Source organism: Leuciscus leuciscus (genome assembly GCF_965113295.1).
Source record: "Leuciscus leuciscus genome assembly, chromosome: 24".
NCBI classification, from domain to species: domain Eukaryota; kingdom Metazoa; phylum Chordata; class Actinopteri; order Cypriniformes; family Leuciscidae; genus Leuciscus; species Leuciscus leuciscus.
This window is the reverse complement of record NC_138723.1, coordinates 19981823-19995673: the sequence shown is the minus strand read 5'-3', so window position 1 is coordinate 19995673 and position 13851 is coordinate 19981823. Positions and strand designations below refer to the sequence as shown.

The 13851-nt window shown below is 36.6% G+C and overlaps 1 protein-coding gene across 2 annotated transcripts in view; it reads left to right on the top strand.

Annotated features, from left to right (window-relative positions):
* Nucleotides 1-13851, top strand: part of opcml (opioid binding protein/cell adhesion molecule-like) — a 152783-nt gene that overhangs the window by 102995 nt on the left and 35937 nt on the right. For both annotated transcript variants that reach the window (XM_082158293.1, XM_082158292.1), the window contains one exon: nt 4388-4620. In XM_082158293.1, the coding sequence (XP_082014419.1) occupies nt 4388-4620 (233 nt within the window). The remainder of the gene's footprint in view (nt 1-4387; nt 4621-13851) is intronic.

The following is a 13851-nucleotide window of genomic DNA, read 5'->3' as shown; positions in this document are numbered from 1 at the left end:
AAACCCACGCTGCTGGCTGAACAGCTGATGCAAATGATTGCACGCCAATGTGCAATGGCTCGTTTAGTTTCACTCGAAGTAGATTTGCCTCTCTAGCGAGATTCCTATTCGTCGGTCAAGACGTATGCCGAGAGTGACCGACTGATAGGGAACACACATTAACCAAAACAATAACATCCCGTATTTAGCCTAATTTGACTGAAATAGACCAAGTTCTATAATTAAACAACACCAAAACCAATACATTTTCTGATCATAGACGGGGGGTGAACCAACACCATGAGGATATGCACTTCCCCTTTAAAAACATGGATTTACAATCCATACAGGATTTAGCACGGCAGAAAGCTTTTTTTATTATCATTAAAAAGCAGTTATACAACTTCATCGTGATCTCACAAAGTTCCATTATAATCAGTGAAACTGATGCACAATAAATGTCTTATTTACATAACTGCTTTTTATAACAAGAGAATTTGTGCGTGTGTAGAACTCAGAATCCACTCGCCACTCAAAACACCGGAGTTTCGCCAATATTCTTTTATTGCGGAGAAACTGATCGTAGACCAGCATTTATGTTCATCTTTTCCCTCTAAAAGCAATCAGAAGCATATGGAAGCTTGTTTCCGCCACGGAAAAAAAAAAGAGATAATTGCGACTTTTTATCTTACAACTGCGAGTTTATCCCACAATTCTGAATTTATAACATGCAATTGTGACTGTATATCACGCAACTCTGACTTTATAACTTGCATTGTGAGTTTATATCGCAATACGCAATTCTGAGTAACGCAATTCTTTTTTTTAATTCAGTGTGGAAACAGCCCCCCAACGCTTTTAAGGATTTTAATTGATTAAAAAGGTGATTGACAGGGTAGTTTACGGTTCCAGGATGCACGTAACTAAGCTACAGAGCTGTCCGTTAAAGATGACGAAGTAGTATGTCCCAAAGCTTTCCTACTGTTTTGCTACACACTCAAAAGTATGTACTTTTTCTTCACAAAAAGAGTACACACTTTTAGGGTGTAGTATAAGTAGGCGAATTGGGACGCAGCATAAGGCTTCAGGCAGGTGAGATTTTTTTTTCCAGGATTGGAGCCAAACTCTGCAGGACAGCGGCTCTCTAGGTCCAAACTTGCCTACCCCTGGCCAAGATGATTTCCCTGTCTGATTTCTGATTTGGTGCTCAGCTAGTTTAGCTAGTCATCTAACTGGGTTTCCCCTCTAAAACCAGCAAAACATACCAGTCTGGCCAGGCTGGGAATTCAAACTAAGAGGCAGGATGCTGTGAATTTTCATCTGGAATACTAATGAATGTTAGAATGACATTTAACAGATGTTTTTACAATGTTTAGGATTTAGAATATATGTAAATCTGGTAATTAAGTGTCTGTCAGATGGTTTTAAACAGAAAGATTTCAGAAAACCTTAATATAAAGGTGCACTCAGTATTTTTTTTCCTCATTAAAACACAGAAATGAATAGTACCTAAATATGTACCTAAATATTTAAAATCAGGTACACTCTCATGGAATGTTGTTTAATGTTACATATGTATTTGCACAATTTATATACTACTATGTTATTGTTTTTTTTGTATTGCCAAGAAACATTGGACCAGTCAGATTCTTTTTTTTTTTATCTATCCATGTGACGCATCATGATAAGTCTGCAAGTCTATTTTTTTATATTTAAAGAATACATAAATCTCCAACACATAAAGTAAAAAATAAGCTTTATTCAGACAACATAGCTTTTTTTCTCTCTGAATAAGACTGTTGTGGAAAATATTAGTAATCAATCTATGTATTTAGAACATGCTTGAGTTGAGAAGATATTTCTTCATATAAACGATCTCGCACCAATGTGGCTGACAGTCCATTAGGCTGAAGTGCAAGGGACTGGTGTGACAGAGTCATTAGTTCACTGAATGAGGCCTGATCTCACCGTGTCAATGCTGGATAATGGAGGCTCTGCCTTCCAAGAAACACCTCTTACTTTTTAGCACTGAGTGGAAAAATCTATATGCTTTTCCCTCAGCCTTAAATTTAAGTGACAGTCAAATCGAGCACAGTGAGGGTGGTCTTTTTAGCATATTGCATTTATAATGGATCCATTGGTTGATATGCATATGTAAATGTGTGCGGTGACTGTTTGAAATGGATCGTTATAAATGTATGCATGCTGTTTGATGTGAAGCATATACTGCGTGATGCCATTGCAGTGTTCTGTTTGACCTGCTATTGCATAAACATAAATATTTGTTTATTTGAAGATTCAAATCAAGTCCTGGACCTAATTGTTTTAGAAATGTATAATCACCTCCAACACTCAAGCTAAGTTTGTATTAAAATAACGGCAACTTTTTTGCCTTATTTTGTAGGACTTTGCACCCGTTCAACCAGCCACTATGCAAAGTCGTTATCTTGCATTTTGCTAATCTAATCTGTCACAGGCAGATGCAGAAATTCAGAGCACGCAATCATCTGTCCCACAGCACCCCTGGAGCAGATGAGGTGTGAACCGTCCTGCTCAGAACGGCCAGAGAAGGTGCCCATGGTGGGATTGGAACCATGACCTTCCTATTCACACTGCAAGGCTTTCACCAATAAGCCACTTAAAATGTAACTTTTGAACAGAAAATTAACTTTTGCCGCAGCCTCCATCATGCTAATGTCATTATATTGGTGTTTCAGGCTAAGTTTGTCGCTTTCAGCCAGAATAAGGGTATAAATCCATGCACTTATCTACTAGACACATATTGGGACATGATGAACAGTGCGGTTTTGGAAGATGGAGGGTGCTGCATACAGAATTAATGTGCGTAATAACATTTTGCGGGACGTTTTTCTGGTAGTTATAGAAATTTTTTGGTATGGAGGGGAAAGCAAGCATTAATTTGAGGGAAATTATAGGCCCACAGCACCAAGACGTTAAAATATGAACAGTAGATTTTGCATCACTTTTAAGGTGTTAAGGCCAAGCACGACTGTGGGGTTATTTTTAGACCGAAACTTAAAAAAAAAATCCATTCTATTGTTTGAATGTACACAGTGATTCCCAAGCAAAAACTGCAGAGCATGCATGATTATAGACCGGAGCTTAATCTTGTGGTTTTCAATGGTTCAAATCCTCTGCAAGCTCTCTTGCGCTCCAGCACTCTGCATAGATTAACAGAGTCTGAATGAGCTTTTCCCTTTGAAGAATATCCTGAGAAAGCATTCACTTCACACTTGCAATTGTTGCCCTCCAGATTTGCCAAAAGAGCGCTCTCTTGTTGACTAATTTTCAGAGCCAGGAAAATCACCAGTAAAGGGTCTGATAATCCATTTACTGATTTTGACCTTGAGTGTGAAGCCCTCTTAAAGACTAATATGAATTACTGCAGTGTTTTGGCATGCTGACGTGAACGGTTTGGCAATGGTGTTTTGAAAATTGATGTCGTTGATGAAAACCATGTCAACACAGCACATTTTGTGCCATTGTTAGGTCTATATCAAATAACTATTGACAAATAAACCAAATGCCAGATAGTAATGACAAATAAAACCATGAAAACAGTGTGTTCCTTTTGAGAAAGTATATTTCTGTGCATGCGATTATGGCCTCCATTTTTTAATATGTAGCTCTGACTTTCAATTAGTCCTAACCTTTAGAGCCGTCACTCAAAAGTTTAGAAAAGGGTAAAAAAGATAAGTATAGTGAACGCCTCTAGGTCTTTTTCTGCAGTTTTAAGAAATGTCCTTTCCTGTGAAGGAGACAAATGTAGTGTCATATCCAGATTCTTCTTAACTGAAAGGTGGCTATTGCCCAGAATTGCTCTAATTTTTTCTCACGGCTATTTGAAATGGATAAGATGAAAAGCTATTGTCATTTTCCAACTGGTTTTCAAGATATGTAATAGAAAAGGAGAGAAAAAGGACAGATATATATTTTTATATTACCTGTTGCCTTGTCACATGTTGTTTCTTTTGCATTCTAAGGAAGGAAGTGGAAGTGATATTATGGACATTATGATATTTCTCCAGTAAAGTCTTTGGATTGAAGTTTCGACCCTGGGTTTCGACTCCAGGATTGCGTCTAGAATATAAATTGTTTTCTTAGCTTTTTCTTCAAACAGAAGTCAGCTTGACCTTTTCCTATTGTTAAAAAGACGTTAAGAAAGTGTAGCACATAATTGAACATGCTGTCCCAATATGACTTCTTCATTTAAACTATAACACTTTGACTTTCATATAGTTCCTCAAAATATATCTGAATCATTTCAAACTGAGTTGTTAAATTGCGTAATGATGCCTTCTTGTGTATGACTTGAGGATCTTATTTTTTAAATGTTGCGTACAGCAAATAATCATGTTTTTCTTCTTCTGTTTGTGTCGTTCAACAGATGCAGTGTTGACAACAAAGTATCACGGGTGGCATGGCTCAACCGAACCACTATCCTCTTCACAGGGAATGAAAAATGGTCGTTGGACCCCCGGGTGGTCCTACTAAACACAGCAGTCACTGAATACAGTATAAAAATCCAAAACGTGAACTTATACGACGAGGGACCGTACGTATGTTCTATCCTTACGAACAAGAAACCAGAATCGACAAAAGTGCACCTCATTGTACAAGGTAAATCTTAAGAGGATTTTTTCATGTCTTATAAAGTGAAATCTTTACATCACATGATGGGTGGATGAGGAAACCCTGTCAAAAACTAGCTTCGCGTTGGTTTGGGATTTTGTGGACATTTCAGTGTGTGTAAATAACGGTTGACAAACAACTTTGATTCTCCTTTTCTAGGCTGATGTAATTAAATGAAACTCAGCAGATGTGACTCCTGGTGATGAAATTGGGGTTTAATCTGGGTGTAATTTCAAAATCGTTGATGGATATTGATTGAAGACGTGCAGCCCAGAGAGCAACAGAAAAATAGAGCAGATGCTTTGTTTTCTCCTCACTAAATCAAGTGTCAATACTCAAACCTTTGTCAGGATTTACAGTGCAGTCGATTGCCTTCATATCTGTAAGCAAAAAAAATGATTAATGTCTCATATGGCCAAATCTATCCCGGCTTGGGGTACACAATTCTGAAATGTGGCAAACACCATTTTTATCACGTTTCTCAGACCATCTGTGGAGTCAGAAAAAGTGTCAGATTTTCTATGTTTCAGCGAGGGAAAAAAGTGTTTTGGTTAATAAAATGGCGCCTTATCAAATGCTCATTAACCTGTAGTACTTTGCCCTGACACTAATCACTGCAGGCTTAAATAACTGAACAAATAGCTTATTTTTTTCCTGATTAGAAACACAAATCGTAAATTGGAGTTTGACTCTCCTGTTCAGTTCCCGCTTAACCTGCAATTCAATTGATTATTAAGTCTTTATCCCAGTTTTAATGAATTAATCATTTGCCTTCCTTGTTTTATGGTGCAGTTCAACACTCTGCGTCTACGTGGCACAACATAAACATGCTAGAGTCTGTGTTGTTGCACTCAAAAGTGCACTTAAGATATTGAATTGTTTGCAGCGCTCCTTTTCCCTTACACCCTATGGTTGCATGCTGAGTGGTCTACAATTTCCGCCTAGTGTTCTTGAGAATGGATCTGAGAGCTTTCTGAACAGATGGGGCCTCAGTGTGTCTTTACTGTAATGCTTTGTCTCAGCTTTGTTAAATCTTGCCGCGCTCAGCTAAAGTCTGCCTACACAAACTGTAGCGCCCTGTCTATTCCTGTCATCAAGTGTGGCTCTATTTCTCTTAAACCCTTAGCCTATGAAGCTTGTTATTGCCTCATCTCTGCTAAAAAATCAAAGAACGCCTACGGTAGCGTTCTCACATATCTCGCTTGACATCTGCGTGCTTGTTTTTAAGTGTCCTAACATATTTCACACTTGCTCTCGTTCCGGTTTTAGGTCACTCATTAGCATTTCACGAACAGGACAGTGTTCCATCCGATTTTGCATTTGTCGTCCTGTAGCATATCAGCGCTACATCTATTTATGTGGTTGATGACTGCAGCTGGAGGTATGTGTCTCTGTAAATGGCCTCATCGTCTTCCGCGATATCGATCGGATGCATCGATCAGATGAAACGCGAGAGGAGACATGCGACGCGTTAGCGTCCAGCGCAATTTGAAACCTGAGGTTTTCCTCTGAGCTCCTTCTCTGAGGTACACAAAGCATTATTCTTATAAAACCACTACATGGAGAAGACAAATGAAGGTCATTATAGTCTAGGAAGGAAAAAATATTCTTATTTTATACTTGCATTTAGCAGAACATTGCTGCTGGGAAAAGCTGGCAGCAAACTATCTAACTTGTTTGTAGATTTGTAGATTCACTTTAAAGTAACACTTCTGAAGAGAAGAATCATTTTGATAGCATGTACGTTTGTTGAAATGAAAAGCAATAGCTATTTTAGTTATTGCTACATTTGCGACTCAGCAGAGACAAAATATCCATCAACATTGTTTTTGGTGAAAAGCGATCGCACAGTATATGACTAAATATGATATCCAGCTTCAGTTTCAACATATTTTTGTGATATAATAAATCTGTTTTTATCTCTCAGGCGTATGTTTACTGAAGCACAGTGCACGAAAAATCTAAAAGATAAATACAACATTTTTAGTTTATGAACCGAGAAATACAGCTCAGTGTAATTTTATTTCAGGTAACTCTAACCCAAACCCTGCTCTCAACTGAAGTGTCTTTTAAATGAATATCAAAATGTCCAAGGTAAGGTAAGGTAAGCAGACTAATATGAGATCATGGGTCCATGATTTGCATATTTGTGGTAGGCACAGCACATTAGCTTGTTTCAAGGTCACAGGGTAGTGAGATCTGTAATGGATGAGCTCACAAAATTGTGTTTTGTCTCTCTCAGCTTGCATCAAAAGAACAGACATACACAGGTGGTGTGTAGACTGAAGTTGGCTAGAATGAGGCTGTTGAAATGAACTCACTCACAGCCAATTTGGCCCTGTATTCTCATTGAAGAATATCTCCAGTGTTTGGTCTATCACTTCTTCACCAGTGTCCTCTAATGATCATTAAAAACAGTATATGCTTTGTTTTAGAACCCAGGTAATCATAATTGTACCGGCCAGCTCAAAATGAATGATTTCATTGTTGCATATTTGTGTTTCATAGAGCAGTGTTATATGGGTGGCCTATATGCAGAATATGACGTAAAGGCCATCTCCTGATTCTTGAAAGAGAAACGTTTTAGAGCAACCAAGGCCATGACGATGTTGATGATTTTAAATGAAGAACTATTGTCCTTGTTGTTATATCAACAAAACCTCTTTGCTTTTTTTCCCGAATAACAATGAAAACAAGTACAGAAACAAAGAAACAGTGAGACGACTCCCAAGACGTCATTGCACAGAGGATTTGTTCAGACAAACACAAAAGCACACACTTGAGCAAACACATTTGAGTGATGCTTTGATGCCAGATGAAATTATGAATCCTCACTACAAATTACCATCTAAACTAATGAGAGAAGTGTTGTTATTTTCAGATTCTTGCTAAGATTATTATTTAATTTTTTTTTCACCTGCCAATCCCAGTTTTCAAGATGTTTCTCCATCTGCTTGAAGATGATTTTGATAAACAGAACATGGTATACATTTGTTAGTTCTCACTTGTTTTTTCTCCAGGATTGATTGGGCATCAAATGGCAGCCCAATACAGTTTTTGTTTTATGTATTTTTTTATGTATTTCATATACAGAATAAAACAAAAATGTGCTTAAAATTAAACATGGGCATTTAATTTTGGTAACACTTTACAAAAAGGTTTAATTAGTTAACTACATTATTTACATGAACTAATAATGCACTTCTACAGCATTTATTAATCTTTGTTAATGTTAATTTCAACATTTACTAATACATTATTAAAATCAAAAGTTGTATTTGTTAACATTAGTTAATGCATTGTGAATTAACATGAACAAACAATGAACACAATTAGAACGTTTAATAGATGTTAATTAACTAACGTTAACAAAGATGAACAAATGCAGTAACAAATGTATTGCTCATGGTTAGTTCATGTTAGTTCATACATTAACTAATGAAACCTTATTGTAAAGTGTTACCAAAATATTTAATATAATTTGATAATTAGATGTATATTTTTTGTTGATATTACAGTGAAAAACTCTCTGCAGACAATAAGTCACACAAACCATTTAAAAAAAAAAGATCCTTCAATATATATTTACCATATACTATATTTTTTTGTGTGTGTGTTTTTTGAGAATGTAGGCATTTATTAATTTGGCTAGTTTCTACCAAGTAACAAATTCAGGATTCCTATACAGTTTGGAAAAGTATGGAAAAAGAAAACCGTGTATGAAATATTTCTAAAATATAAAATTAAGAATCTCTAAAAATAAATTTATCATGCAAGCAGAGTGATTTCATGGCAAAAGTTTCGTGATCTTGTGTGAAATTTGAGCCTGGAAAAGAATGGAATTTTGAAATGGAAAATGAATAGGAACCCTGCTAATTAATTAAAGATTGATTCAACATACAAAGATAAACGTCAGCCATAAAAGTTAAAAGTGGCCTTTTAAAAGTTAATAAGTCTGTTTATTATTCTAATAATGGGCAATTAAATGGTTAGTTGCATTTAACACATTTTTATTATGTATTTATTTACAATAATTTTGTTTTGATTTAAATAATGTATTTGTTTATGTATTCATAATTATTTATTAATAATATGAATTTTATATTTTGTTAATAATTTGTTTATTTTATTAACAATAATATAATTATTATTTTTATTTATTTATTTGAGAATGTTTTGTTTTGTTTTTTTTATACAGATTTTTCTAAAGCAGATAAAAAAAAATACAAAAAATAAAATAAAATAAAGATTAAAACCGTCCTTCACCTTCCTCAGTGTGCAAGCCAAAGGTAGAGGATGAGATGCCAGTGCAGGTATAAGCAGAGGCATATGTAGGCCATGCGGGAAGTCCAAGACTGTTAGCAAGCGAAGAAACGGTGAGGATAAGAAGCAAAGTGCGACTCAAGTGGGAAAAGGGGAAGGATGAATACGGCTCAGAGCTGGTAGTGCATCAAAGGTGATGATCACACTCCATATGTTCTATTAGCTGGAGGTCTTTGCAGGAGGCGAAGAGGATCATCAGAAGTTTAGCTTGCATTGGAGTTTACAGTTATTTGAGGTGGAGCAGGAAACAAAACAAATGTGGTGTTTTGTGAAGAATATCTTAGCTGCATTCCAAAACCTAGTTAGTTTTCGTTAGCGCTATTTGTGTCGCTTATGAGGTTCTGACATTGCCGTATTCAGTAGAGCTGCTTATTGCTGAATTGAACTGGTTTCATTTACACAATTATTGAACTGAATTGAATCAACACTAAACTGAACTGAGCTGAATAATGACACTATTGTCTTGCTACAGCTGCTTTACAGCAGAATTTGAATCTCTCTCATATTTGATGAGGTTTGCATCATTGATTCTGTTAATACTGCGAAGCTGTTATGATTTTTGTTGCATATAGCGCTATAAAACATAAGTTGGCTTGACTTGAATTGATTTAGGATGCTCTCCATGCAGGGAGCTGCACTAGGTTTTGGAGCTCTTGAATGTTCATCCAAATCAAAGCACCTTTGTTGCACCATTTCATTAAAATCGTTCAACATGTATTACCTGATGAGCAGGATGTCATAAAGTCTTATGTATCACAGGGCAAAAGCATGGCAATTTAATTAGATGGCCGCGCAAACAACAAGCAGGATTATCGTCTTTCGTTTGCTCAAGTGTAATGATGTGTCTCTGTTTTAGATTAGTCTCGAACTTTCTCCTTCCATGGGGAGAAGGATAAGACGGCCTCTCAATTCACTGCACATTTGTGTAATAAGCTTCGCCTCTTGTTACTGGATTGAGGAGTAGCTCTTTGCCTCATTTTAAAGCAGTAATGAGCCATTGGAAAGATTCAGTACGGTTATGAGAATATAAATGGGAGGACAAAACCAGTGCAATTTGCCAGGGTGACACATTAGCAGCAGCTAAATCACCAGAGGCAGTGCAGGGATCTGCTATTCACCCACTGAGTTCTGTGGGTGCTCTGCCTTCTGCTTCAGTTATTTTAACCCTCTGCGAGTTTGAATATACAAGTGAAAATACAGGTTTTGTGGGAGACTGTGGGAGTTTGGACACATGAGGCAGGAAGATCTAGATCCATCTATCTATCTATCTATCTATCTATCTATCTATCTATCTATCTATCTATCTATCTATCTATCTATCTATCTATCTATCTATCTATCTATCTATCTATCTATCTATCTATCTATCTATCTATCTATCTATCTATCTATCTATCTATCTATCTATCTATCTATCTATCTATCTATCTATCTATATCCATCCATCCATCCATCCATCCATCCATCTAAAATGGACCAGACTTTATGCCAATAACAAAACACCAGTCTAATGAATAACTGTCGATAATGAGGCACAGTTGATACTGCTTTTATCAACCTCGAAACAGTGTCATTGTGAGTGTTTGAGCTGTTTCAGCCACAGCAGTGCCAGTCAGATGTGATAGAGATGGGATTGCAGTGCTGTGATTGCTTTTCTCCACAACTGTAATAACTGAAAGCGGCTAAACGAGCTGCTCTCTTCAGAAGCGAGAGACCTGTAGCTTGCACTGATGGCACAATGCGACTCATTAGTATTGTTATTAGAAAGGAGTGAAGAGGCAATCACTGCACAAAACACACCATAATGTTCACTCAGCATGTGTTATATGAAAACACCCTAGTTGTTTGATTTCCCCATTGAGCTAAGAACAAACCACCAATATTAAAAATAAAAAATAAATCCATGCAGGCAGACAAGGGTAGTCATATAATATGTAATGCACATTGGTCTAAATGTGATTTACAGTTTTCTTTCTTTATGGACTTTCTAATGGAGCATTTAAAAGACATTTAGATTAAAAAAAATAAATAAATACAGGTTTCTCTGGCTGTCTTGCCTTTTCCTCAGAGATCTATTAAAAGCTTTTCTCATGCATAAGAACAAGGTGAATGATATGCTAAATGCTCTGAAACATTCCTGACAATATGTAAAACCCACAGGCATCAGTGACTTGACATTGCAATCTTTTAGACATTGAGATGTACTGGAAGCTTTTGGTGGTATTTTCATCGCTGTAGTTTTACAGCATAGTCTACAATGATTGACGCTGTCACTCCATAGTGACGGATGAAAAAACGATTCCAATAAATTTTTCAATTTGATGATTGACACCTTTTTGACCAATGAATTCTCCAAGGATATAGGCTTTGTCATTTCAGAATAGGAAGCCATATTGAAATTGATTGCTGCCAGTCTTTATCCTTTAAGAGATCTCAAAGGAAAACACAAGCATCTTGGTTGACTGCTCTGTGTCAGTGGCAAAAACTTTTTTGTCATATTGCTTTGTACTGGCCTTCATTATAGAGACTTATTAGCAGCTGCAAAATATATTTTGAAGTTTCTATAGTTTGCTTATTTGGTAACACTTTACAATAATGATACATCTGTTATCATCAGTTAACTACATTAACTAACAGTGAAGCTTTTATGTTAATTTTAACATTTACTAAAACATTATTACATTATCAAAAGTTGTGTCTTTTAACATTATTTATTAGACCTTAGCTAACATGAACTGCATTTGAAGTTGACAAAGATTAATAATTATTATAACAAAGGAATTGCTCATTGTCAAGTGTTACCATGCTTACTTTAAAAAACGCAATAATAAAGAATTTAATTAAACAAATATGACTTCTAGTGACATTTCCTTACTTTGATAATCTTTCACTTTCAGAAAGACTTATTGGAAGTAGGGCTGTAACAATATATCGTGTCACAATATATCGCAATACAAAAATGCAATGATATGTATCATGGATAGTGACAATATGTACTGTGTATAGTTCACCCAAAATAAAATTTCTGTGTGAGGAAAAAATTAAAGTTTTCAGAGTTTTACGGTCAGTACTACATTAAAGGGATACTTCAGGATTTAGCATTAAGCTTTGTATTAGTAGAAAACCTGTAGTATTTTCGAATTACCGTGCTTTCCACCCTCATATCCCCCTGAGATGAGAGATTAATGCATTTTTTGTCTGGAAAAAATCCTCCGATGACGCAAAAATCGTCATTTTGCGTCATCGGAGGATTTTCTGGCCAGAGGCTAAAGACTACAGCCAGTAGTAGGGGCTGTCCCGCATGTTTTCAACCCGCCCATAGAAGGTGGGATCTCACTCACAGAATGTACACAGTGTCAGCCGTCTTTCTTTGGAAGCTAAGCTAGAAGGCTCTTGTTCTGTGGAGAAAGCTGAGTAGTAGGAGAAAGCTGAGTATTAGGGGTTACCATACTCTTTTTCCCGGACATGTCCGGCCGTCGAGATCGTCCAAAATGTCCGGGATTCGGCTTTTGCTTTCTGCAGTCGCCATTCATTGTTTACATGCACACCTTTTGTTTCAATCTAACTGAATTCATTTCGATTGGTGAATCTGAATGTAGTGTTTACATGAACGCTAAACAAGTGATCGGTTGATGTGCGTTTTAAGTTAACATTGCTAAGAAAATTCCCGCTCCTCCGTGAGAGATTGCCTATGAGACCGGTGCGTCTCAGTAATAACGCCACCAGCCTCGCGCCGTTCTCCCGTGGCCCTCAGCCTGGTCCTGCTCGCCACAGTAAACATAATGAATGGCGACTGTAGAACGCAAAAGCCAAATCCCGGACATTTTGGGCGATCCCGATATCCCGGGCAAACTCGTCACGGAGACTCACTAGTCGCCTAACCTTGTTGTTTTCAACTGCGCTCTCTAACCGGTAGGCGTGGCTTGGGAGTGGCCTCGTAGAGCAACGAAGCAAGTGCATTCTGGGAGTTGTTGTCTTTCATCCACATAAGCCAAAAATAAATTTTCTGGCTTTTCTCAGTCTAGAAAGCTCCAAATTCAAAAATGTCTTCACATTTCTTCTACATAAATGACCTATTTTAAATACACATTCATCTTTCCAGAGGTGAAGTATCCCTTTAACCTGTTATATATAATGTTGAATATAATGTATAATAATGCAATGGGGGGATATTTTTGGGTCCTGATAATGTCAAATGTCTTATTTTACCAGTAAAAAGAGGTCTACATTATTTTAAATATATCTAGTCAGTGACCGAGTGCAAGCATATTCATCTGAAATATTTTCATTCTGGTGTCACCATTGTCCTGTGAATTGGGTTATCAGCACCAAGTCCAAGCCTATTCATTTACACCCACAATGTACCAAATTTAGCATTTTAATCAACTGTACATTTTTTGTTAACCTTTTACCAAATGTCTTGGAGTATCGCAATAATATCGTACCGTGAGTTCAATATTGTGATATGTATCGATTCGTGTCATGAGGGTATCGTGACATTACTTTAATGATAATGAAATTACTTTTAGATAACATTATTTTAACTTAATTTAATTTTAATGTAAAACTCAAACTATGGAATTATTGTGCTATACATTTTTGTCTTTCATAAGCTTACTACAAAAATGTATTTGTAACAATATACTGCTGCTTTTCTAGCCCTTTGTTGCAGTTTTATATATGCTTTAGTTTTCAGCATTGCATCAGGAGGCAGCTCTTTTTCTCATTTTAAAGAGCAGTAATGAGCCATTGGAAAGATTCAGTAGGGTTATGAGAATATAAATGTAGAGCCGAAGCCAGTGCAATTTGCCCGCGTGGAACATTAGCGGAAGCTATATCACCAGAGGCAGCTTAAGAATTAGTTTTTCTCCCACTGATTTCTGTGGGTTTCCTGCC